Source organism: Nyctereutes procyonoides, unplaced genomic scaffold (assembly GCF_905146905.1).
Source record: "Nyctereutes procyonoides isolate TBG_1078 unplaced genomic scaffold, NYPRO_anot_genome, whole genome shotgun sequence".
Taxonomy (NCBI): domain Eukaryota; kingdom Metazoa; phylum Chordata; class Mammalia; order Carnivora; family Canidae; genus Nyctereutes; species Nyctereutes procyonoides.
The window spans coordinates 18291638-18319040 of record NW_026575034.1 but is presented as its reverse complement, the minus strand read 5'-3'; the positions used below and the strand labels follow the sequence as shown (position 1 = coordinate 18319040).

General features: G+C 44.0%; 1 protein-coding gene across 4 annotated transcripts in view; it reads right to left on the bottom strand.

Moving 5' to 3' along the window:
* The window catches only part of SCUBE2 (signal peptide, CUB domain and EGF like domain containing 2), a 70102-nt gene that overhangs the window by 28977 nt on the left and 13722 nt on the right, over positions 1-27403 (bottom strand). For 3 of the 4 annotated variants that reach the window (XM_055317879.1, XM_055317877.1, XM_055317878.1), the window contains exons 4-14: positions 23381-23515; positions 17894-18019; positions 15199-15315; positions 14279-14368; positions 8979-9095; positions 7900-8022; positions 5350-5466; positions 3859-3981; positions 3314-3430; positions 2966-3052; positions 1155-1259 (exon numbers count right to left, since the gene is read on the bottom strand). In XM_055317879.1, the coding sequence (XP_055173854.1) occupies positions 1155-1259; positions 2966-3052; positions 3314-3430; positions 3859-3981; positions 5350-5466; positions 7900-8022; positions 8979-9095; positions 14279-14368; positions 15199-15315; positions 17894-18019; positions 23381-23515 (1257 nt within the window). The remainder of the gene's footprint in view (positions 1-1154; positions 1260-2965; positions 3053-3313; positions 3431-3858; positions 3982-5349; positions 5467-7899; positions 8023-8978; positions 9096-14278; positions 14369-15198; positions 15316-17893; positions 18020-23380; positions 23516-27403) is intronic. The other variant, XM_055317881.1, reaches the window with a different exon arrangement.

Genomic DNA, 27403 nt, shown 5'->3' with positions numbered 1-27403 from the left:
ATTTGATTTTGGCTTGATCATGAAGTCATGATCTCAGGGTTGTGGGATGGAACCCCATATTGAGCTCCACACTCAGCATGGTGCCTACTTGATATTCTCTTTCCTTCTCCCTTTGCCCCTCCTCACCCAATAAATAATCTTTAAAATAAATAAATAGATAGATAGATAAAAAGTATAAATGCTCACTGTGGAGAATTTGGAAAATGCAGAAGGAAAAAAATGAAGATCTCCGGTCAACCCCTCTACCCAGATATAACTACTACTAATCACATGGTGAGTTTCCTTTTTCTTCTACTCACGCTTTTTTCTTACACAATTTGGGTTGCATTAGATATAAAAAATCTCACTCTCTCCTCTCCATCTTAGCATTATATTACAAGATCATTTTCCATAGTTTCCATTTATGTCATTAAACATTCTTTAAAAACACATAATTCATAGCTGCATAATATTCCATTTAAATAGAGGTACCAAAATTAATCTGTTTCTTAAAATATGCAACTAAAATATGCACTAAAAGTGACTACAGTGAGCTTTATGTTTATTTGTATGATTTATTTGAGGATAAACTGGGGAAAGAGGCATTTCTAATACTTGAATCATGATTTTTTTAAGCTCTAGAATTATTCTATGAAATAATACTGGAAATGTGAACAGGAGGGGAGAAGAGTATTAGGTTTTGTTCTTCGCTACAAGTCCAGCTCTACTTGGATGGTATTTTTTCTGCTGAAGCCAAAGGAGTCACTGCCTCCAAAGATTGGATCCAGGAGGAAAGCTGGATATTACATCTTTGCTCACTGAAGGTTATCCTGAGCCAAACCCTTTTTATTTCTTTGGCTTATTTTCCAAGCACACTCTTAGATGTATAAAATTTAACCCAATATAATCACAAATTGCCAATGTATCTTAAAGCCCTCATTGATTCCTATGAACTCACAGGTTTCTCCAGAGCTTTATCATGTGTGCCTGGCAGAGGAAGCCCTGAAGTATAACTCTAGAACTATACAGGTGTGCTAGGCCAGGTTCCTCTTCCTCCTGTGGAGGAGTACTTGGAGAATCTGGGCTGCTCAAGACCACCTGAAGGGTTTAGTTTGTGACAGGCCCCTTTCCCAACATGCAACCAAGCTCCCTGCACCAGCCATCTGATTCCATACCTGGTAGTGCTGGTCGCAGACCCTCGGGAAACAGCTCAGCCTTTTTCAAACTACACTTGCCTTCATTTACTTTAAAGGTTACACTTGTCCTGATGGTGGCGACATCTTCAGAAAGAAACAAGTGAGAGACATTACCTTCAGAGGCACAGGAGGGAAAGACTGGGTGGGTAACAGACGAGCTATCCCAAGCCTGGGTCCCACCATACACCACTGCATACCCTGAGCCCCTCTCTTACTCTGAGACCACAAAAGATTTGACTCACGGAGTGCCCATGACTCTGAGGCTGAGGATGCCAGGAGCCTCCTAAGAGTTACACTTATTCCTCCACCTGAGATTAATCCAATGCCCAAATATAATAAAGAGAGGCCCCAAACAACCTTCACACTGAGATGAACCATGAGGTCACTTTTGTGCCTTCCTGAGGAAGAAGACCAGGATCCCCTAGTTCAAATTTGGACATGACTGCTGAGGGAAACAGTGAAGGGCAGATTTTTCTGGAGAAGACTTTTCTTGGAGGACAAGGTTGAGGGAGCAGATAAGGATGGCACTCACCAAAGGCTGCTTGGATGTTCGGGCTCTGGGGGCAGCAAAAGTCCCACTCTGAGGGCCTCGTGCACAAAATTCTGTTCCCCACAATCAATCTTAACCATATGTCAAGCTCTGAAGCCAAAGCCCAGGATTCATACTCTAGCTCTTGGCTTGCAATGAGAACTTGAGCAACTTACTAAAACTCACTAATCCTCAGTTTCCTCATCCATAAAATAGACAAAATTGGGGTAGTTACATTACTATGAGAATTAAATAAGATGATGCAAAAATAATACATTTAGCCTACTGTCTGGCACACAGTAAGAACTGAATGTTAATTGTCTGCTTGCCCATCCTGTGGGTAGCCTAAATCTCCAAGTGCCCATTACTGAGGGATTTGGTGAAACAGACCATGATGTCTGTTCTGGCTGGTTTCAAATATTAGGCAGGAGGGGCAGTGAAGAATAGTGCTCTGGACTCTGGATCTAGACTCCTAATTAAAATCCTGACTCCCCTATTTCCTATCTGAATCACTCTAGGTACATTATTTCACCTCTCAGAATCTCAGGGTCTTCATCTGGTCAATGAGGAGAAAAGTAAAATTGCTCTGAGTGCTGCGGTGTGGATTAAATCAGCTAGGACAGGTAATACAGTGGCTGGTATATTTTAACTGCTCAATCAATATATTCAAGTATTATTATCATGCTTTGGGTCTCTAGCTCTCTCATATATGTAATATGGACATTAAGAATCATTTCCTCAATCAGATGTTCTCATGATAAAATCACAGAGATGTCTAAATCTGGGAGGACGAGGCTACCTAAAAGCTTTAAATTTCATTCTTTGTCTTTTTGACAAACCAGAAAGGGTTCGGGATCCTTTCTCTGAATAGAATCATTGTGCCTCGTCTTGCCTACGTCTATCTCCACCAACGCCATGTGCTCTGGGTACACACTACCTGCTGCACCTTTGAGGGGCAGGGAATTGGGGAGACCTGAGTCTCCTGATCCCAGAGCTCTGTGGGCCTCTGCCCAATATGATGACTCAGCAGGGCTGAACACGGAGCCTCCTAGCAAACAGTGGACAGTCAGTAAGTATCTGTTACATAATGAGTCAGTCTTCAGGCACCAAGGCTGTGGGCAAGAACATCCTGTAATGTGCTCAGAGCATTGAGGAGATTAAGAGAAAAGAAGATAAAGCCAATGCCCAAGAACAGCACCCCAAGAATGAAACCCATTTAACACAGAGAGCCCCAGAGAAAATACACAGATTTGGTAATTACCCCCAAAAGCAGAATCATTTGATTTTTGCTGTTTGCTCCTGAGAGAAGAGGAAGAGCCGCAGGTGACAGAGTAGGTCTCTTGCAGTCCTGACAGACAGAATGTAGGTTGTCAACATGTAAGCAAGGTTACAGTCTCTCCTGGGAGCAGCCAAAAGCACTCTCCAGCCCCCATTCCACAGAAACCACTAGACTTATGCCCAGCATATAGGGTCTCAAAGCATGGGCCTCCGGTGGTCAGGGAGCAGCTGGCCAAAGACCTGGAAACCCTTTGAGGGACTCTAACACCTAAAGGCCAGGAAGGCTTGGCCCTGGCATGAGGACTTTCTCCAGGGACTGGGACCCACTCACCTGAAGAGAGGTGAATGCCAGAGTGACATCTGAGGAAGCACCTGTCTCCTCCGCCACTCTTACCGCAATGCAGGGACACATGGGGTGACATGCTAGTGGGCAGGACCCCCTTCACTTCTAGATAGGACAAAAAGCAGACACTTACAGAAAGAGAAGGATACTTCTAGATATGCTAAGGACAGCTGAGTCCCAAATATCCAAGGACCCAAGAAAAGAAGGTAGAGTTGTTATACAGCACAGAACATAAGACACAGGACCCTGTTTCCCTCCAAGGTAAAGAAGCCATTTGTATGCTATTTTTTTCCATGCAGAAAAACAACTTGGAAAACAGAAGTGAGTTCCAACCAACATAAAAGCACAGAGGGAACCCCCAAAGAGCCTGCAAAGTATCTCCTGTTTTTGAAGTATTTAAAGAATGGCAGCTGCCGCTAATGGGGCAAGAGTCAGGGAAGGGATGGTCAGGCACACTCCAGGCCCAGGTGGACATGGGACAGAGCTGCCGTGTCAGTGTGAGCCCGCTAACTGTGAGACTCGGTACCCCTTACCCACACAGTCTTTTTTATTCCAGTGGAGCTTGTATGCTGAGTGGCATCGGCATTCGTAGCTGCCCACTGTGTTCACACAGACCTGCTGACAGCCCCCATTGTTGATGCTGCACTCGTTGGTGTCTGCAGAACAAAATGCTCTCCTGTCACAGCAGCCCACTGGTGACTAGGCTGATACCATCCCAACCCTGAGGAAGGAGCAGCAGGGAAGTCGCAGGGTCAGAACTCACTAAACAAAGGGAAGGTGCTAACTGCCTTCAGGATGTGCACTTGGCACCAGCTGACCCCACTCTCAGGGGGCTGACTTCCTGGCATAGGCTTTGCCAAGATGGTCTCAAGTTCCATGTTTGACCAAACCTTTCCCCCATTAAGGATTCTCAGAAGGGAGCACACTCTACTGTCACATGTCCAAGCTCAAACACTGCACAGGCCTCCGATGTGAAATTCTACTATCCTCGTAGGCTACATGCCAAAGGGGAAAGAATTAGGATTCCTCACTGGATAGTTCATATTCAGTAGTTGAAGTATAGAGAAGGCAAATGACTTGCACAAATCCCCATCAACACAAGGCTGAGTCCAGGTTGGAAGGCAGCTCCACCTAAAACCCAGACACATGTCCATATTCAGGGAATATATCCTTGGGGTTTCTTGATTGCCTGGAAGATGTTTTTAGCCATGCCAAGGATGTATTGAAAAGGTCAGAAGAGAGACAATACTATCTATACCACATTACTCCCATCCATTCTTCTTAAGCACAGGACACAAGGTATGGGCAGGAAATATTTAAGCCAGTGGTTCCCGAATATTCAGATACTCAGGATTGCTTTGGAAGCCCTAGCCATTCTGAATCAGAATCAGAATCTGAATCTGTATTCTCAAAAATTGTTGAATGAACCTGATGGTCAGGGGGAGCAGGGTGGAAATCACTCGATGTCAAATCTGATTTATGCCATTGTCTGAGCATAGTGACATCAGAACATGTGGCTACATGGGCACAGCACAGAGAGATAAAGTCAATGGTCCACTTCCAGCTCAAAGACCTGCTCAAAAAACCAGCTCAAACCTCGAAAAAGACTTCTCAGCTAGTTCCTGTGCATAGCAAGGCTGTGGAAATGGTTGGTGCCCTGCCAAGTCTCTCTGAGGACTGTGACTTTACTATCTACTGGGAAGTTCCAACAGACAGGATATCAGCTCCTGAGAGATGCTCCCACTGTCTGAATAGACTACATCAATAAAGTCAATGAAGAATTCACGGTTGACTAGCTCAGTTCTTCTTTCTGGTCCATAACTTAACATGTTAAAGGGATCCATGTGAATAGGTTTCCCTTAGCAGATGCCTCCCTGGAGTTGGTGAAGTCACTATTACTCTAGTAAAATATCCCATTCATCCCCAATATTGGAAAATTGACCCTGATCTGGGGAAACTTGAAGGTAGGCCATGCTCCCCCACAGGCCCAACCTCATCTGACCCTAGTGGGGCATTCTGCTCACCTCCACAGTGGGTAAAGCCATAGAGGGTATACCCTTTGTTGCAAGCACATGTGAATGTGCCAGGGTGGTTGATGCAGCTATGGTCACAGGTCCTATCCAAAGAGCATTCATCCACATCTGTAATTGTCAAAGGGAGAGGGGAGCTGAAACCAAGTCTGAAGAATGAGTGTTTATAACTTCACTTATTGACCAACAATAAAAACAACACAAACAGAATTTTTTAAAGTATCTATCAGTTCTCCTGCTTACTTGTGTTAAAGAGAAGGTGGAGTGGCCTACAATAAGAATACTCACAAACAATCTTTATTTCCAAATTCTGTTGCAAATATTACTTGCCTTTAAGCTCACTGGGTCTCTCTCTCTCATGCTTATTTGCAGGGCTGAGTAATTTAAAATATTTAAATGAAGCTAAATGAGATAACATACCTTAAAAGGGTTTGTAAACTATAAGGTGCAACCTATAGTTGTTATAGCAACTATAACATGCATTATTGTTGTTACATTACTATTTGTAAAACAACAGTACTAATTATGTAAACCACAGAAAACTGAAAACAGAAGACAGTTGGGTTGGAAATAAATCTGGTTCCTATCTTTCCAGAATTAGCCTTTTGGCCCCAAGAGGCCAATTGGGTTTTAATGTCCTCTGCACTAAAAGAATGCATGAACACTAACATCCTCAGTGATTTTCTATCACAGGCACTAAAATTTGGTGGTTAAGCTCCAAACTGGATTGGCTTTGTTCTTCTGCCATGGTTCAGCCCCACAGGGGCTGTCCTGTCCTCGGTCAATGTAGAGGCATCTCTGGCTTCAGCTGAGGTCCTGGAAACCAGCCTCAGGAGGCTGCCTCTGTCAGTATAATCATCTCTTCTTCCCTGGTCTGGTCCTCACATCTTTCTTGTAGACTAGAATTTCAGTGCATTACTTGTTCAGCTCTTTGGAAGGTTTTAACAGAATTACGACTTGGGTCCACAAATGGATAAACCAGGACCAGTGTGGAACTCAGTGGAAGCCAACTAGCCCAGAGCTAGATCTCTTTCAACACCAAATGTGCCATGAGACACTATGTTAATAAAAAACAAACATTTGGAAGGAACTGAAGGAATGAAACAATGAAATTAAAAAGGGAAAATTCTTACAAAACCTTTTCATCACTAGCTTTTCCCAGAAATCCTGGCAATTTCTTGAGTAAATTTGTTCTGTGAAAATATTTGTTCTACCAAGACCAAGTGAAAAATAAGAAAAAGTCCACTTCTTCCCTAGTAATTGATGTCACTCTATGAATTCTGTTATTAACATCAGCCGGTTATCGAGAAAGTAGACTTGTTCAGTAGCTGGCTTTGGCTGCACATGATGGGCTGTTGCTTTGTCAAAAATAATGAGATCACTTTTCTAATTCCTTTTTAATGTGTTTACACAGCTTATATGGTTTTTCTTGCTCTATACATTATGAAACATTATGTGGAACATCAAGCTTGCTTTCCAAATCAAAGGAAAGAAAGCCATGCAATAGTCACATAGAATGAACTTACTGAATTTAAAGGGTCCTATACTTGAACTGCCTGACAAATTATGTAGTAAGAGGGGGGAAAAAAAAGAAGAGAAACCTAATTCACACACCATAAGGTTAAAAAAAATAATTATTATGTTACACTTTTTTATTACCTGAAGTGAAAGCAGATATTATTTCCTGATTCTGACTTAATTCTGGGATTTCTAACAAAATAAGTCAGGCTGCTCTTGTTCCAAGAAACAGAACAAGACTACATGGCAGCACATCTTTCCTGAGAGGGCTTCCTCTATATCCATAGGGCATAAGAGGTGCTCATCTGAAAATATAAATAATGCCCCTCATCCAACACAGCTTACCACCACCCCAAAGTGTTATTAATAACAAGAACTGCTCCCTTGACACTACTTGTGTAGAAGGAATGCACCTAAGAGGGGGTCTGCAATCCTGCCCAAGGAATGACCAACCTTGCTTCCACTCAATCCCCTCCCCCTCCACCATCCCTCTCCACCATCCCTCTCCCCAAACCCCAAAGGCTGGTTGCTCATTAAAACAAGGGCTATAAGGAAGAGACCAGCTGGTACATGACCTTGATTATGGGTTGACCCCAACTTTCCTCTAGGAAAAGGTAAGGTATGTTAACTAAATCTACATATTTTTTGCCACCAAGTTTTGTTATAAAATCCACAAAATTAAAGGAAATTTTAGAAAGAAATTATTCATAATCTCAACACCCTAATGCAAACCTGTTTACACTCTGTGATCTATTCCATTTCCAGCAGCGAGCTCTGCTGTAATCACACCAGATGGATACTTTGAGGTGTTCTCTAATCATTAACAGCTTAAATTTCAAAATATACTTGTGAGGTACATAAGTGTTTTTATTCTACCAACAAATGAAATAAGTGAAGCATGGGTTGGAGGTTGGATTAACGACTCCATCAAGAAGCCCAATGAACCAGTCTCTGCCAGCGTGGGGTTTCATCTTCTCGGCTCCAATCAGTGGGCACCACATAGCCCCGCTACGTTTCAGCACATACCTTGGCAAGACTTCTCATCTGTTAATAATTTAAATCCTTTTTTGCAGCTGCAGTCAAAGCTACCCACAGTGTTTTTGCAGAAATGATCACAACCTCCATTACAGGTCTGGCATTCATCAATATCTGTAACAGGCAAGCATCAGCAAATCAGATAGCAAAACTGGCCTGGTTTTCCACAAATCCCTGACGTGCTATTGTGTGCGTGCTTCATTACTCTCTGCAACAAAAACAGACCCATGAAAGCATTTAAGGATGTTTGCTGATGTTTTTAATCTTTCACATGTTTTCTTGTCTGGCTGAACCAATTTGGAAAGACGAGTGCCTCATCCCCATGAGAACTCTGACTTGTGCTACCCTTGACTAGCATTAAGGAAACAGATTATGGGAAAGAATGGTGATGTCCTGTTACATTCTCATCCTTGCACTGCTCTTTTGAGATAAGATGGCTCCCTTTGGTATACTTTCCATTCCAGTTTAATGATTAAAATTATAAGGAATTAGAACATTTGTTTTGGCAAATTACACAATGATCAAGTAGCCTCAATGCTTTTAAATGATTCCTGATACTCAAATTAATCTTATCTTCTCTCAGTTTCATCTGGTAACTGGTTATCTGCTTTTTATAATGTTAAAGAATGAAGCCTTTGTACTCTTGCCCACAAAATACTAGCAGGTCACTGAGGTCTCTATTCATCAGCAAAAGTTAATTGGACAGCTATTTATTAAGTTCTCTGAATAATAATCTTGGCTGTTATTTATATCATAATCTCTAGGCTGTTATTTATGATATACTGATATTATCACCTGCAAATGAATGTTTTCTTGAACTTCTGCCTTTTTCTAATAAGGTTGCTGCCTGAAATGAGTTATCTGATGCTTGCAGAAGCTGACCTTCTCAACAGTTAATGTAATTAAGTTGGTCCTAATTAAGCTTACTCAATTATAACCTTCCACTAGCCAAGGGAAGAAAAGCTTCAATCAATATGAATCATGAGCAAATCTGGAGTCACTCAGGAGGAATGGAGGGGAAGAGCTCCCTTTATCCCTGCACATTAGCAGCATGGAGAGGCACAGGCTACCTTTACAGGTCTTCCCATCCAGCTGGAGAGTAAATCCAACAGGACAGCTGCAGTGAACACCTGTCGAAGTATCCTTACAGGTGCGATCGCAGCCTCCATTGTTGACAGCACAGGTTTCTGACAAGGAGGTAAGAAAAAGACAGTTAGCTTGCTAAAGAAGTGCTGATATGGTTGGGAGGAAAGGATATGGCTGCAGGATTCATACTTGACAGAGTTCATGGAAGCCAAGAAGCATGATGGGGTACTCACAGTTGTACCTCAAGTCTCTACCACCTGCAGGTGCAGCTCCTCTCACCCAGCTAAATAAGTGACATCTCACAAAGATGCTTGTTAGGGTGTTAAAAGTGTCTCTCCAACCTGCTGAGCCTTTTTCCCCCCTACTGGTAGATCTGAAGCCAATACAAGTTCCTATGGATCCACAGCCACTGACCGGCTAAGTGTGGCCACATCTGGCAAGCTAGATGTGGATGCAGAACAGGGCAAAGGGGGATGTTCCCTCCTTAATCCTGAACCCTCTCCCTTCAATATAAGTAATGGGCGAAGCAAGAGAGGGTAAGCTTCGCCTACCCTAGCCATTCTCTTGCTGCAGACCAATGACTTTCTTGGAACTGCCAATTAACTCATGTTAGGAGTTTACCTTTCCCTGAAAGGAGAAAGAACTGTTAGAAGTACATGAAATCAGCCACAGTTGTTAAGTAACATCTATAGAGATGAGGGACAATGAGCAAATGTCTTTCTAGTCTTACTTACTGCTTTTACTTCAGTAGCTACCTCAATGTAGAGCCTCGGGGGAAAGCTTAGTTCTAGTTAAATATGACAGTTAGAATAGGTATATCTCTGTTTGCTCTCTAAACCTAACATGAGGGACACCTGGGTAGCTCAGTTGGTTAAGCGTCTGCCTTTGGCCCAGGTCATGATCCTAGGGTCCTGAAATCAAGCCCTGAGTTGGGCTCCTTGCTCAGTGGGGAATCTGCTCTCCCTCTCCCTCTGCCCTGCCCCCCTGCTTGTGCTCTCTTTCTCCCTCAAATAAATAAAATCTTTTAAAAAAACTAGCATGAGAGTGAATAGGTTTTTTTAAGTATAAGCATCAAGAACTGCTACAGCCACTGTGGAAAAAAGTATGGAGGTTCCTCAAAAAGTTAAAAATAGAACTACCCTAACATCTAGTAATCGCACTATTGAGTATTTACCCCCAAAATATGAAAACACTAATTCAAAGGGATACATGCACCCAATGTTTATAGCAGCATTATCTACAATAGTCAAATTATGGAAATAGCCCAAATGTCTATCGATTGATGAATGGATAAAGAAGATGTGGTATATACAATGAAATATTACTCAGCCATAAAAAGAATGAAACCTTGCCGTTTACAACAACGCGGATGGAATTAGAGGGTAGTATGCTAAGTGAAATAAGTCAGAGAAAGACAAATACCATATGATTTCACTCATAGGTGGAACTTAAGAAACAAAACAAATGAGCAAAGGAAAAAAAGAAGGGAAGACAAGCCAAGAAACAGACTCTTAACTATAGAGAACAAATTGATGGTTACCAGAGGGGAGGTGGGCGAGGGGATGAGTGAAACAGGTGATGGAGATTAAGGAAGGCACTTATTGTGATAAGCACCAAGTGATATATGGAAGTGTTGAATCACCTGAAACTAATACAACACTGTGTTAACTACTCTGAAATTAAAATTTTTAAAAAGTACAAATCCCTAAGGACAGAGAAAAGAGAAGCAAAGACAATAGATGAAAGACACCAAATATTCTGGAAGCAGCATGTCAAGGAGAGGCAGTAATGGACAAAGCAGAAAGCTAAATCCTAGTGATCTGCAGAGGGAGTGCCAACAATTGGTAAGCTCATGTGAGCCACAGAACCCAGAAAGGCCTGGGAATTGGAGATACTAACTCACTCTAGAGGCAGAGGTGAGAAAGGAGCTAAAAATAGGAAGATTGATAGTAAGTCTATATAACAAACAGATAAAACCCCAGATCCCCTCCTAAATTCCACAGCCAGGTGACTCCACCTCTTTCCTATTTGGGCCACCACAGAGAAATGTATCTTCTGGAGAAGTGGAACTAAAGAAACACTGGACTCAAGGATACCAGGAATAGCAGAGAGGGAGGAGGAGACACTGTCAGGTGAAAGTGTGTACTCTGAAAAGAAAGATCTCAAAGCCTCACCACTACTACCACCCCAGCTCTAGGATCGCTGGCAGTCAAGTCTATGTCCCCTTAGGAGGAGACTAAAGGATTTCTCTCCAGCTAAACTGGCCTGTCCAAATGAAAAGACCTATAGATACTGGCATTTGAGGATCTCCAAATGAAATGTGTAAGCCACTGCCTAGTGGCCTCATCCAAGCTTAAAGCCTACCAGCCGATAGAATATCCAATTGATTTTTTAGTATTTCCCCATTAAATATGAAGCTAGCCTAGAATCACCAGACATTTCAGGAAGGCCTTTAACATGAAATAAAGGCACCAAATCAAATGAAAAGGGAAAAGGGACTTGGAAGAAACAAAGATAATACAGGGAGCAAAAGAGAAGTTTTAAAAATCTCATAATTTCCCCCAGAAAGATAAGAAAAGCATTCATGAAATATGATTAGGTGCCTACAATAAAATACCAAAGTAAAATTCTTGAAAAATTAAAATATGAAAGCAGAAATTTAAGAAGAATCCTATAGAGGGTAAAAAGAAAAAAAAAAGAAAGAAAAATCTCCTAGGAAGTAGAACAAAAATTTAAGAAAAGAGAAGAAAATTAGAGGAGCTAAAATAGTCAACTAACAGATATTCCAGAGAGAAAGAATAGAGAATATGTAGTTAAGAAAATTATCAAAGAAAAAATATAGGCACTTTCTCGGAGCTAAGGGGCTCAAATATCCATACTGTAGAGGCCAATCAAGTCTTCAGTATAACAGGTGGATAAAGTCCCATCATGAGAGTCATAACTGTTTTTGTTTTGTTTTGTTTTTTTGCAAGGGTCATTAATGTGAAATTTCAGATCACCAGGGACAAGAAGAAGACTGTGAAAGCAACCAGAGAGAAGCTTTCGTCGGTTCCATTCAAAGGATCAAGAATAAAAATGACTTTAGACTTCTTGAAACAAAACCGAATCCTTGAAAATAATACAGCACTCACACTCACAACTCTAAATTCTTTTTTTTTTTTTTTACGATTTTATTTATTTATTCATGAGAGACACACAGAGAGAGAGCGAGGCAGAGGGAGAAGCAGGCTCCATGCAGGGGCCCTCCAGGATCACGCCCAGGGCCGAAGGCAGGCGCTAAACTGCTGAGCCACCCAAGGATCCCCAACTCTGAATTCTATACTGAACCAAATACTCAATAAAGTGCCACTCTTCTCCATTCATCTCATTTGCCACATGGGCTGAAGTCAGAGAGAAGAGGACGCAGCTGACAAAAACCCAAAAGGCATTTTCAGGCGTGGGAGGTTTTTAAAAACATATACCTCCTCATGTGAACTAACAACAGAGAAGACATGGGGTCTACCGACACAGGAGCATGATGAAGGGCCTTCCTAGGCTGGCGCTAGTGGAATGAGAGGTGTACAAGCCAGCCCTGAGAGTCGGGCCCCTCTAGAGCAGGGAAAGCCTCAGAAGACACTTTTTTTTTTTTAAGATTTTACTTGTTTATGAGAGAGAGAGCATGAGCAGTGGGGAGGGGCAGAGAGAGAAGCAGACTTCCTTCTGAGCAGGGAGTCTGTCTTGAGGCTTGATCCCAGGACCCTGAGATCATGACCTGAGCCAAAGGCAGTCACGTAACCAACTGAGCCACCCAGGTGCCCCTAGAAGACACTTGTTAAGAAGAAAATGGAATTAATAAGTCAATTGCTGTATTTGAACACACTGAAAGGGTTTTAGAACGCCACCCAAAATTTGTAAAAAAAAAAAAAAAAAAAAAACTGGTAAGAGGCACTTAGAAGTATTTTTACGTACTTCTAAGAAAAGAAAGAAAATAATAATCATAGCAAACTACATGGTGCAGGTGACTCACATTTAGATACTTATAGTTACAATGATGTAAATACATAACTTTGACTTCAGTAGTGATACAACTCCACTATAGGAGAGGGAGTGTGCGTGCATTTTGGGAGTGGGCAGGAGAGAGCTAAAACTCAGTGTGCTCTGGAATAGGAAGTCAAAGCTACTATCTAAAACTGACATGTCAAGAAATAAGTGTATAATATAATAGAACTGGAAAAAAGAGAAATAATTGCATACACTTTTCAGAAATATGGGGGAAAGAGAGAAGAAGAAACAACTAAGAGAAATGATAATTGTTGCCTCTGGCAAATGGAATGAGGGCATGGAAAGTTAGAGGCAAGGAAATGATGTATTTCATTACAAGCTTCATAGCACTAATTAGGTTTTTAAGGTTTTTTTATATTATTCATATGTACTATTTTAACTTAACACAATTAAAAATAACTTTAAGAGGGCAAAAAAGAGTTCAGAAATGTCACCTGCCTGGTAACCAATGGCTGCTCAATATATTACCTGTTAAATCTAGAAGCTATCAAACAGTCAGTTTTGTTTAGGTCAAGCCAAGCTTTCTCCAGAATAATAGTGTGCCAAAGGTTCTGACTGCCATCCCCACAGCCACCGCCTCTACTTCTGCTCCCATCTCCAGCTCTGCTGGCAGACTTGCTGGCAGACCTTCTTACATCCCACAGCCAAGTGCCACTCTTCTCCATTCATCTCTTTTGCCATCGACATGGGCTGAAGTCAGAGAGAAGAGGACCCAGCTGACAAAAACAGATTGCCATGTTAAGCTAAGGACTGCCCAAAGTGCCTTCCTGGTCATAGTTACTCAAAAGGACTGGAATTGACATTCACTGACCACCCGCTAAGTCCCAGGCATTGGACTCTGGGCACTTCTGCATATTATCATCCTCACTGAGCTTCCTGATAACCCTAAGAGGCAGGCTTTATTGCATTCATTTTTTTTTTTTTAAATTGCATCCATTTTCAAGAAAGACCAGGAGACAGAGGCTCAGGGCCATTTGCCCAAGTCTTACAGCAACTGGGGGGCAGTGCTGGGAGGCTAACCTGGTTATTCTGGCATCTGGTGTCCATCCCACAATGGCAGGGTCCTCAGATGGTGACTAAGTAACAGTAGTAGGTGAAGAGCAAACACAGCCTAGCTTGAGAGGGGCTGCTGATCCTGGTCCAGCTGATCTGAGGGTGTATGGGCCCCAGGTTCAGGTCTGATGTAGTAAGTTAGGGAAGGAAAGGGAAAAGACAGTGCCCAGGAGGGGGCGGGAGTGCCTACCCATGAGCAGCCGCCGCTTCACCCGTTTATCGCCATCCACCACTGACGTGGCATTGCTCTCCGTCACCTCTGGAACAGCATCCTCTTGCTCTACAAGAGACAGCAGAGAGCGAGTCTGTTTACTCATCCCCTGTACGACCACTTCTTTTTTTTTTAATTTTTTTAAAATTTTTATTTATTTATGATAGTCACAGAGAGAGAGAGAGAGGCAGAGACACAGGCAGAGGGAGAAGCAGGCTCCATGCACCGGGAGCCCGACGTGGGATTCGATCCCGGGTCTCCAGGATCGCGCCCTGAGCCAAAGGCAGGCGCCAAACCGCTGCGCCACCCAGGGATCCCTGTACGACCACTTCTGCCGAAACCCCAGACATGAGAACAATGTAGGATATGCAACTCTGTTCACTCAATAAAGATATGTTGTAATGAGGCTCTGTGGGAAACATAGCACGTTAAATGGCCATGGAGCCTTAGTAAACATTAAATATGAGAAAGATTTTTGAAGCATATTGCAGTGACCAAAGAGACACCAGGGAATGCAAGCTTCAGGTTCACTCTAACACTGTCTTCTGCTGACCATAAAGGCCACTGTGTCCTTACAAATGGCTAGCTTTAACTTCATGTCACCCTTGCTCCTTAGGATGTAATGTCCCAGTCTCCAGAATACCATCTTCAGGAGCCCCCTAGTCCAAGAGAAGAGAAAGGGCTTTCTGAGGGGAGAGAGAGAGAGAGAGACACCCCCCTCCCGGGACTAGACCACTCATTCCCACCGCCACATGTAAAGCTGCACGGCACCCATTCAGAGGCAAATACTGGAAGCTCCCTGAATCTGGTGCTTAACACCATTAATAGGGTTAGGGTTAGGGTTAGGAGTGGGCAGGTGGGCTGGGGACAGACCCTTACCAAGTGTAGGGGTCACTCACCAAGGCAGCTCCTCCCATCTGCATGCATCTTGTACTGTGGGTGGCAGCTACACTCGGGGCCATCAGCAGTGTCCTCACAGGAGTGCTGGCACCCACCGTTTCCATGGTTACAGGTCACTGAGAGGAAAATGAATCAACACACTGAGCACTGAGTTTTCCACAACCCGGGGCTGTGCTTGCTTGGGAAGATCTCTGATTTTCATTCAGCAAGTATTTGAGCACCTAGTATGTGCTCAGCATTGTGCATAATGAAGTAACTGACTCAGAGCGTAACGCTGTCTCTGAGAATAGACAGTCACAGTACGAATTCAAGAAATGCTAAATGATGGATTTGAGCAGTTATATAGGAAGATGGGGATGGGAAGGCTACGGAGATTTTCACTATTCAAGAGGAATTATATCAAAAGATTCTAGACTACTGCTTTGGGCTATCAGGAGAAGTTTGCATATTAATATGGCCGTACTGGGGCTACAGAAAATGTTATAGCACTTTATGGCTGGAAGAAACAGATAATACTTATTTGTATTTATATGTTAGGATTTCTCTCATCAGATTCTATCTAGATTAGTTAGAAGGGAGGGTAACCAGAGAAGCCAACTCAAAACAATCTACTCATCAAACTGAACAGTGGTTACCTTTGGCAAGAGAAATGGGAAGGGAAAGGATATGGTTTTCTTTACACACTTAAAACTGTTTGAATTACCCAGGCATTTGTAATTTTTCCAACTTAAAAGAACGAAATACATATTTGTGATGTGAGAAAGAAACTGTTCTGTGATTACAGTGATGTAAAAATTGTGTATGCCTGAGAACAACTAAATAGGAATAAGAACAAAGTGAAGTAGCAGGAAGGAAGAGAAAAAAAAAAGTGAAGCAGCTGGTTATGTGGTGGAATTCTGCATCTTTTTTTTTTCTTTTTGTTCTTTCTTCAAATGTGATTATATTATTGGAGAAGTGACATCTTAAAAATATTTTAAAATTTAAATCCCAAGTATTCTACTGGCCCCTGAAAAACTGAAATGCCAAAGAATCTCACTCCACAAGCAAGTCTCCTCTGGAGGCCTGGGTCCTCCTTGTGAGGATACCTAGAGCCAGGATAAGCAGTCTCCACTTTGTTCAGCCCACCGGAAGTCCTCAGGGACAGCCTCACTTTTAGGAGCCCTAAGAGCCTATCAGAATCTGTTTCTGGTGGTGGCACCAGCCCTGGTTTGTCAGGTTTTAGGGCTACACTCTGCTTTGTGATGGAGACAATGGAGAGAAAGCTCTTACTGAAGAAACAACCTCCTCATCTCTCAATCACAAAGGTCAACTCACTGTAAACAACCATCCCTAGCAAACTGCAGGGGAATTACAGCAGGTCCATGGCTTTGGGAAGAGTTGCTAAAGGAAAATCATCCATGTTTCCTCTAGCATAATAGTACTTTAGGAACACCGTTAATGGCCGGTTGTTTCCTATTACCAATTGGGGTTTCATTCCTGTGTTTCATCATCGTGTGGCGGCTATGTCCAAACTGTGTACACCATTCATGAAACAAATGTGTATTGAGCCCAACCTGTAGTAGGCACCCAGTGGGGGCACTGAGAGGCAAAAATAAGACGAAGTCCCTGACTGTGGGCACTCACAGTTGGGGAGACAGACACGTAAATGCACAATTCAACCCTGGGTGTCACGTGCTCCCATTGAGGAACCAACAGCGCTGTGGGAGCCAAAATACAAAATGGTGGCCGGGCCAGTCAGGGCAGGCTTCTGGGCAATTTAGCAAGATGCACCAGCCTTAGAGCTAGGAGGACCTACATCTGAACCCTAACTGGCTGCATGCTCTCTATGTGACCTTGTTGCTTTACCTTCTCCACAATTTTCTCAAACTGAAAACGAGGATAATAATACTTAGCTCAATAGGGTGGTGATATGAAGAATTTGATGAAATTGCTATATCTTTGGACAAGCCTTTACACATAGTAAATACACCCTCAAAAGTAGCTACCTCTCCTTATCATTATTATCATTAGAAGTTAGCAGAATAGGGGAGCCCCGGTGGCACAGCGGTTTGGTGCCGCCTGTAGCCTGGGATGTGATCCTGGAGACCCGGGATCAAGTCCCACATCGGGCTCCCTGCATGGAGCCTGCTTCTCTCTCTGTCTGTGTCTCTGCCTCTCTCTCTCTGTATCTATGAAAAAATAAATAAAATCTTTAAAAAAAAAAAGTTAGCAGAATATTAAAGGTTGAGTGAGAATTCACCAAGCCAGGCAGAGAGGAATGCTTGGGGAAGGCCTGAGACCTAAGGAACATGGGCTGTTCTCCGACAGGCAAAGAGGTTGGGTGTTTGGGAAAAGGAGGCAGATGAGGTTTGCACAAGAAGCAGGACCAGGTAGCAAAGAGCTTTGATGGCCAGATGACCACATTTGATTTTATTCTATGGGAACAGGGAGACTGGCCCCCAGCATTCACAGTCCTGACTTGTGAATTTTATTTCCTTCGATGGGTTCCCTTAAAAAGCATCCTCTTCCTTCCCTAGGGAAGACTAACCCCGTGCAGCGAATTTAGCCGTCAGTGGAGGTTAGTATCCTGCGGACAGCTGCCTGCCCTGATATAGCTGCTCTGCCAGGAGGTGGCATTTCGGCTGCTGGACTGCAGAAGACAACCTCTGGGGGTAGGATGGTTCCCAGCACAGGTATGTGCTAGTCTGTACTTACAGATGCAGTCTCTCTGGTTCTTGGCCAGCTCGAAGCCAGGCCTGCACTCGCAGGCGACGCTTCCCCTCGGGGCCTCCTTGCAGATGTGACTACAGCCATGATTCTGATTCATGCAGCTCAGACCCTCTGCAAAACAGCGGCATGCAGCCAGTGACCAGGCTGTGAGCACTATCTTGAGCCCCAGGGGCACTGCAAAGGACTGGAGGGTGGGACCTGACTGCCTGTGTCTTCACGGCCCCACATTTTAAGAGAACATGTCATTAAAATCCAGTCAGGCCAGTTAACAGAGACATAAAAATTTTCCTCTGTCACCCAAGAGATGTTGCAGTGATGTTGCAAGGCTCAAGAGGAAGGAGCCCTCCTAATACTTGGAAAAGAAAGTGCCCACCAGGAGCTTGCTGGTGGGTGTGGAACCACAGCCTGCAGACCCCAGGAACTGGTACTCCTCCTACCCCTGCTGACCAAGAATACAAAGAAGGAGAATCTCTCTAAGAAAATGTGCACATAGATGAAGACTGCCAACTCTTTCACATACTCTTGAAGAGGATTTTCTGAAAATGTCAACCCTCTTCTCTACCCCAACCGAATCCACACTTTGGAGGTGACTGCGACTGCTGCATTTAAGCCTCAGCACATGGACACCAGCCCAGGGGCCTCTCTTCTGTGACCACTCTCAGTCCCTGGACCTTCGCCACCCCCCAGAAGCCTCCGAGCGCAGCAGCAACACAACAACAGAGAACAGAGAGAGACCTCACATGTGTGGTTTCCTTCAGTGGCTGTAAAATTATTTCCAGGTATACTATGATCTTCATTAGGTCCAATCTTGTGGTCACAGTGCAGGGAAGCGGGTTATTTTTCCAGCTGGTTTAACACGCGTTTCAATGAAGGGGTCATAACATAGTGTGGGTCTGTGTGGTTTGCTAGAATCCTACCACTTCTCAAAACCAATTCTTTAAGACCCTGCCACCTGCCAGTGCTCTGGAGGAACTACCACACCCTAGAGTATTCTCAAAACCTCTGCTCAGTTTGCCCTGTATTACTATTGAGGACATGCCCATCTGATGCTTCTTTGCATCCATGCAATGAACATCTCTGAGAGTAGGTTTTTTTGTTCTCAACCAAGACGCCCTCTCACACGGGAAGTAGCACTGTTTTAAACATGAGTGCAAGAAGTTTTCATTCAGCTTCTATGGGATCCTACACTGTTCTGTATTGTACCCCTAAAACCTTAGGCAATTGGTTCTAATTAAGACAAAAATCATTTGTCTCCAATTCTCACCACAGAGCCGTTGATCTATGCTTAACTGGAATAGCTATTTTAATACAAACAGATGTCATTCCTATTCCAAAAGACAGAATAATAGTTAATACATCCCATACTCTCTTAAAACCACTTTGTTTTTTAGCTGACAGTTACAAGCTGTTTGAACTCCAGCACTCAATCTGCAGGAAGTTGCTGAGATTCATTCACCCATGCCAAGGCTGCTGTCAATTAATACAGAATGAGGCTTGTACTGGATCAGAGCAAAGCTTTCTCTCAGCTCTGGCTGGTGATTTTTGGAAATGTTACTTGCTCCCAATACTGAGGCGGCACAGGATGTGAGAGCTGCCTCCAGAAACAGTGTCCTGTCCTCCTAGGAAGGCCTAGGAAGAATTACATTTGCCCTTGGATCAGCAGAGCATTTTGGATCACAGGTGCCAGGAGCACATAGGGCAAAACATAACAGTGCCCAAGAAAGGGCAGCAGCAACACCAGCAAAGCACAAGTCCCCAAACAGGTCAGCCACTGCTGCTTCTTTTCACTCTGTTTACAAGTCTGTAAAAACATTTGCAAAGTGACCTTTACTGCCTTAGAGCAGCAATTCATTTACACAAGAAATATTTCATAAGAATTGACTGTGTTTAAAAAAAACTGACCGTGTGCCAGATGCCATGGGGATACACGAAAAGTTGTGCCCTGATGTCTTATCATATCAAGCTAGACCTAAAGTTACCAGGAGATAATAGGCATTAAAATGGCTCTGGAAATGCTGGGGCTTTTCAAAAGGTGACCCTGAAAAGTCAGTACCCTGACTCCAAAAATAAGGCCACTGCTACGGGGAGGCAGATGGGTCCGGTCTAAACTGAGAGGCCCTGGCACGGTTCTGGCTCCACCCTTACCCCCAAATTGGGCTGCCAATCATGTTTGGGAATGTTAGTTCACCAAGAGGGAAATAGCTCAAAAAACATTACAAATATCCTATTGCAGTGGTCCCACTGAAGAATATTTCTGGAAACTGAATAAAAACAGGCCTTGCAAACAGTGAAAAAGATTCTATCAAAGACAGAAACAGGCCCTACTGAGAGTATAGCCCCTTCCTCACTGCCCTGACACCTTCCCCCTACTTTGAAAAGGCAGTAGTGCAAACATCGAAAAATCTTCTCAGAGCAGACAAAACAAAAGCGGAATGCTCATTTTCAGAGCCTGAGCACCCATGAATAGGGACAAAGCCTGACTGGGGCAGTATGTCTCTCTCCAGCCTACCCCCATTACATGGGTGAAAACACACAGTCTCTTTATCAGAGCTTTGGGGTCTCTGAGAAAAAAAAAATCAATAGCTTAAGCTTTCCCTCAGAATCATCTATTATGATCCCCTGAACTGAAGATCATTTAGTAAATAATTATTAAAAATAACAACCAAAACACTAGAAAATTCTAGCTTGCAGTATTACCTTCACTTAATCAATTTTGGAGTCTCAACAGGGGGGTTTTAAAGTCCACCTTAATACCATTTCTGAGGGCTTAATGTGCACATCAGGGAGGAAATCCTAAAGGAACACTGTTTACAGACTGCTCTATTTGAAGAGGTAAAACCTTCGATGGACAGGGTCTCAGTTATAGACCACTACAAACTGCTGGCTCATGCTGCTATGAATTCACCAAGCGATCGGGCTGAAACACCACAGAAAAAAAATCACAGAGAGGGCAGTCTGGGTGGCTCAGTGATTTAGCGCCGCCTTCAGCCCCGGGCCATGATCCTGGGGACCGAGTCCCACATTGGGCTCCCTTCATGGGGCCTGCTTCTCCCTGTGCCTGTGTCTCTGCCTCTCTCTCTCTCTCTCTCTCTCTCTGTCTCTGTCTCTCTTTAAAAATAAATAAAAATCTTTTTTTTTAAAAAAATCAGAGAGCCCTTCCAGACCACAACTCAAATTCTTGGATTTTGGTTTTAGCCCCAGACAAGTATACTCATTTTAAATATTCTTCAGGGAATCCAAGAATGTCTGAATTGTAGAAAATTTAGAAAACAAGGATTGCAGAAAGGAACTGCTTTTGTATTTACTTCTGTTATGAAGATCCTGTGTCTGTAATCAGTCTGGAGGTCCTGCCAGAGGGCAGAAAGGGGCTGAGCCACTGCTTTGGAAGTGCAAGAGTAAGAGATGATCTTAATAACTGTGAAGTTGCTTTGCTAGTGGGTGATCCATACTGTGTTCAAGAAACAACCTGACCCACAGATCCCCACTCATGTCCCCAGCACCTGTGGGGGAACCAAGTGACTTCCCAGGAAGCAGCTTTGAGCAACCAAAGAGGAGGTCCCCTGAGATCTAGATTGCTCTTACTGCTGGCTTCTTAATCCTGCCTCATCCCAAATGCAAGGCTCTCAGAAAAGTCCAGAGCAACTACCAGGAATGTGAAACCCAACTGCTACTCTATCAAGGGCCACGCCTGCATGAGATAAGAGATCTGCCTGATTAGAGCCAGTGTGTGTCTATCCTGCCCAAATACTGAGAACAAGCAGACTCAGGGTGATAAGACTCAGCAGACCCACTGGCCTGTAACCATTCTTAGTACCCAAACAGCTTTCTAGTCAGGTATGAGAAGGGACTCATCATTCTTGGAAAATGAGGCAAAAATCACCTTCCACAAAGACACCCTTGAAAAGTCACAAGAAAAAAGAAAAGAAAAGTCACAAGAACCATGATTAAACAATAAACCTACTCATGTGTGATTAAATAGCAGCAGAACTTAAAATCCCCTCATTCCTGAGTTATGAGAATGAACAGTAGTGCATGCCAAAATGAGTTAACAATCTAACGTTTAGAGCACTTCCCTTACAAACATGCACAGGCAACCCCCGGGGAATACAGCCACCAAAATGTGGTTCTTTGGCTTAAGAAAGAGCAGAGAATTAAAAATAGGCAGCCACCACTGGGTGGCTCAGTGGTTTAGTGCCACCTTCAGTCCAGGGGGTGATCCTGAAGACCCGGGATCGAGTCCCACATCAGGTTCCCTACATGGAGCCTGCTTCTCCCTCTGCTTGTGTCTCTGCCCCCCCCCCCGTCTCTCTCTGTTTCTCATGAATAAATAAATAAAATCTTTTAAAAAATAAAATTTTAAAAATGTGTCATTCAGCTAAAAGCAGCTGATTGGCCTCGTGTTCCTTTTTTTTTTTAGTGTGTTCTTTTTTTTTAATAATAAATTTATTTTTTATTGGTGTTCAATTTGCCAACATACAGAATAACACCCAGTGCTCATCCCGTCAAGTGCCCACCTCAGTGCCTGCCACCCAGTCACCCCCACCCCCCGCCCTCCTCCCCTTCCACCACCCCTAGTTCGTTTCCCAGAGTTAGGAGTCTTTCATGTTCTGTCTCCCTTTCTGATATTTCCCACTTATTTTTTCTCCTTTCCCCTTTATTCCCTTTCACTATTATTTATATTCCCCAAATGAATGAGACCACATAATGTTTGTCCTTCTCCAATTGACTTATTTCACTCAGCATACTACCCTCCAGTTCCATCCACCTCGAAGCAAATGGTGGGTATTTGTCGTTTCTAATGGCCACGTGTTCTTAATGCCTCTCCCCCTGCTGAGAATCCACTGAACTAATAGAGGAATAAGAAAGGTATAGACCCAAAGCAAAGAGAACAACAGCAGAGTTGTCTACAAATTCACGAAGGAACAGGAAGCTGTGGCACGGGGAAACCAGAACATAGGAAGCCCACATCTGGGGAAGGGGTCCCTCTGCACTGGAACCAAAGAGACTCAGAGTTCAAAAATGGGAAACACAGGGAAGGCCAGATCTGGGTCTGTAAGTCCCTATAAAAAAGGCTCCAGCCCCTCCCTACCCACCCAGAGCCCAGAGCAGGCTCACACTTGGTGCTGTGGTTTGCAGCACCTTTTCTGAAAAACTTGGCAGATTGTCCATTACATTTCACCTGAAACATCTAGTCATGTTTGAAATGTTTTCTATTTAAAGATTAGAATCAGGAATGTGAGCGTTTGAAGAGACCTTAGAGCTCACCCGGCCCAACCCACTTATTTTGCCAGGTGAGGAAGGTAAAACTGCCCAGTAGCAGGGTCTGGACTCATTCTCAGGCCTCCAGATCTTCCATACTCTGTGCTTCCCCTCAAAAATCACAGAGGGTAGGGAAGGTCCCTAGAGGTGACCCTCCCCAGCCCCTTCCCCTCTGTCCCTCTTGCTCCCCTCCCCACAGCAGAGCAGAGGCACCTTCCAAGCGGTGAATGCATGTGTGCTGATTGTCACTCAGGAAAAATCCCTCCTTGCAGCGGCACTCGTAGCTCCCCATGACGTTTACACAGGTGTGCTGGCAGCCACCATTGTTCTCCAGGCACTCGTCCACATCTGGAGGGAGAGGAGGATTAGCCTTTGCTTTTGTGACTTTTTCAAATGCCCTCCCCTCCCGGCAGCTCAGGGACACCTGCTAAGCAGAGATGAGGTCCCTCTTCCTTCTCTGCATCACAGAAGCTCACAGAACGGAAGTCAGCAGGGACCCCAGACTGCAGGGACCCCAGTCAGCAGGGACCCCAGACTACCTGGTTGTGCGGTATCAGGATGGATTTTATGGAAAAGCTGATGAAAGATGGGCCCTACAGGATGTCTTCAGTTCTAAATCAGGAGAACGGATTCTAGGCAAAAGAAAGGGCATGAGCATAGTGCAGGTGCTGGAGAGCATGGAGTATGCCCAGATAAGGGTGGCCATTCAATGGAGCTGGAGCACAGGTACAGTTACCTACAGGTAAGTTCCAGGAGATGAAGCTGGGAATAGATTGAGTCACACCATGGAGGGACCTTGAATACCAGGCAAAGAAGTTCCACCTTGATTTGAGAGGCAGCTGCAAACCACTGCAGCATGAGTAACATGGTTGGACCCTTGAGTTGGGAAGAAGGTGGTAGCCAAGGGTAGAACACAAGGAAGGAAAAGAATCAAAAGCCTGGGAGTCTGGCTTCACAGGTATACCTCAAATAGCCTCAGCTGGGACAAGACCTAGGGCTTGGCCAGGGGGTGCCTAGGAAGGAAGAAATAGAAGAGGACTGTGGGCAAGGTGCCTGCAGGGTGGAGAACCACATGAGCGTTGGATGGGGGTGCCGAGAAACATGAAGACCAGAGCTGGGTGGGGAAGTGAGGGTGGAGATGTGCTTGGACCCAACCATGGTAGGGAGGTGGTATATGTGAGATGCTGATAGTCAACCCTTGGTCCAGGAGGCAGTGGGAAACCTGAATCTGGTGTTGTAAAGCCACCTCTGAATGCTGTTTACTTTTGGTGGCCTGAAAGTGGGTGTCAGTGAGGAAGCCAAAGGCAGGAGAGGGAAGGAAGAGAAGGGCTGCAGTGAGCACACAGCCAGAGGTAGAAGTCAGGAGAATGCCAGGGGCAGGAGGAGGGAGAGGAGATACCAGAAGCCCCAGAGAAGGAGCCATGAAAGACAGAAAGGCAGTGAGTCCTCCTCCAACTACCTTCCACCACCTCCCAGGGTAGAGTTAAGGGACCTTCCTGCCACTGTGTCATACATTACTCTGTGCACAGCTCCATCAATACACTTAACACATCGCATTCTCAAATCTTTTTTTAATTTGTACCTTTTGACACCTCATAGCTTTCACTTATCCATCTCCACTAGACTGCTGACTTCTTAAGGACAGAGATTTTTGTTGTATTTAGCACAGCCCTGGACACTGCAGCTGTACATTAATTGTTCAATGCATGAACAAAAAAGCAGTAGAGCATAGCATCACCAGAGCCAAAGCAGATGAAACTTCCAGAAAAATCTCAGATATGACAAAGGCTCAAGGAGAAGGCTGGTATAAAAACTATTTATTTTGGGGCTCCTAGGTGGCTCAGTCGGTTAAGCATCTGACTCTTGATTTTAGCTCAGGTCATGATCTCAGAGTTGAGGGATCAAGCTCCACATCAGGCTCTGTGCTCAGCATTGGAATCTGCTCCTCCCCCTGCTCACTTGTGCTCATTCTCTCTCTCTCTCTCAAATAAAGAAATTAAATCTAAAAAAATTAATAAAAGCCATTTATTTCTCCAGCCTGATTTCCCATGTGCCTATCACTAGCTTCTGGGCACATCCATAACAAGAAAATTCACATTTAAATATCTGTTATCTGGTTTCAAGTTTCAGATCTTACAGTCATGCATCCTCCCACACTACCAGGCAGATGTCTTTCTAAACTGATGGGACTCAAGCCATCCCCTCAAGCCTAACAAACTTGCCCTTCTCTATGCCAGAGTAAAGAGAGCACATTCCAAAGGATAAGCCACACTGGAATATATCTGGCTAAGGTGTTCCATGGTGAGGACTCATGGTGAGCAGGAGAGATCTGTTTCCCTGCACTCCAAATCCTGGATTGTTTTTGTTTTTGTTTTTGAAGATTTTATTTATTTATTCATGAGAGACAAACAGAGAGAGAAAGAGAGAGAGAGAGAGAGGCGAGACACAGGCAGAAAGAGAAGCAGGCTCCATGCAGGGAGCCTGACATGGGACTGGATCCCGGGGCCTCCAGGATCAGGCCCTGGGCCGAAGGCGGCACTAAACCACTGAGCCACCCGGGTTGCCCATGAATTGGTTTTGAGTAAAGGTATACTCCCCTCTGAGCTGCCACCCACCCACCCTGAATTTAACCTACTATTCCTTTCTCCAAAGCCATTAGAAATGTGTCATTGAGTTGGGTAATGTACTCTGACTGGATTAACATAAAAGTGTGTGTGTTCACATGCACATGCACAAAGAGGTTATCATTCACTTGACGAGTTTCTTCAGACTACAAGACAGTGGTTCTCAATTCCAACAGCATGTTAGCACCCAGATGCCTGGACTCCACCTCCTGAGACATTGATCTAATTATTCTTGGATGAGACCTAGGCAATGGTGTTATTTTAAACTTCTTGAATAATTCTAATGTACAGCCAGAGCTGAGAACCACTGCCACAACACTGAATAGCTAGGAAGTACTCCTAGACACTCAATAAATAGAAACTGAATTCAGACAGGTGAGCTATGTGAAAGAGCTGCATTTCATTTTTCAGGCTCATAGACCTTCAGGATCTTGGAAGACTCTGGGTCTGGTGCCAGAGTTAAGTGGTATTTGTACTGTGTAAATTCTGGCTAATATATTTGTGGCTAATGTGTGATAAAAGGCAAAGGAGTGGTCAATGGTCAACCCAGAGAATGCAGGAAAGTGCTGCTCCTGAAAAGTTTTGGCTCTGAACTTCCTTATCACAAAATGCTTCAGCCCTCTCAAGTCTAAATGGCACAGAAATTACTGTCTGCTGGTCCTGCTTTTCTTACTATACCATTTCATTTGCTCATGGCTTCCTTTAAAAGATCTTTATCCCTGCAGATACTCAGTATATTTCTGCTGGGCACAAGCTTGCTACCAAGGCCACAAAGAGACCCCAAGGACAGGAAATGGAGATAGTCTGCTGAAATATCTGTGTAAATAGCCAAGGGAAGAAAAGACTCTGGGCCTCAGGATTTCTGAGCTGGCCTTTACTTAGAACCATCCAACCCAAACTTGGCCCAGGTCCTTAAACCCTGGATGGTTTAGTCTCTTGCTCTTAGGAAGCTCACACGTTCCCCAGGCACAACCTGGAGTTTAAGCACAACTATGATGACTGGATCTGCCAGTAGACATAAATTCCCCAAAATGCAAGTCAAAAAGGAAATGTGAAATTTCCCCCCAGAAAATGGTAAAAACAGAACAAAGCCCCCAAAACACACTGCATGCTTCCCCAAAAATTACACACTGAAAATAACTTTATTGGGATTTTTTGTGCGTGTTTTTGTTTTTGAGTTTTTAATTAATCTCAATTGACTGCTATTACAGGATTGTCTCTCTAGTGTCTTTTCATGGTCCTGACTGCCCTAGACAGTCTGCAAAGGAGTTAGTGAGCCCTCAGCCCTCAATCAAATCTTCCTGACAGCTGCAGGCTTGGAAAGCCAAGTGTTCTGACACAAAGACTGACCTCTCACACAGCGTGCAAACAGGAAGGGACAGGATCTCTATCAAGACGGGGTTCTAGGTGACACTGAAGTGGGATAAACGTCATACAAGGTTTGATTCCCAGATGGGAAAGTATCCTTCTCCACCACTCAAAACACAAGTTCCGTCTATTCTTATCTAGTGACTTTTATGCTGATCTCAAAGCATTTAATCAAGCAGCCACTCCGCCATACTATAACGGGCATCTCAGTAGCTGTCCCCGTGTCAGGGTCTGGCTGAAATTA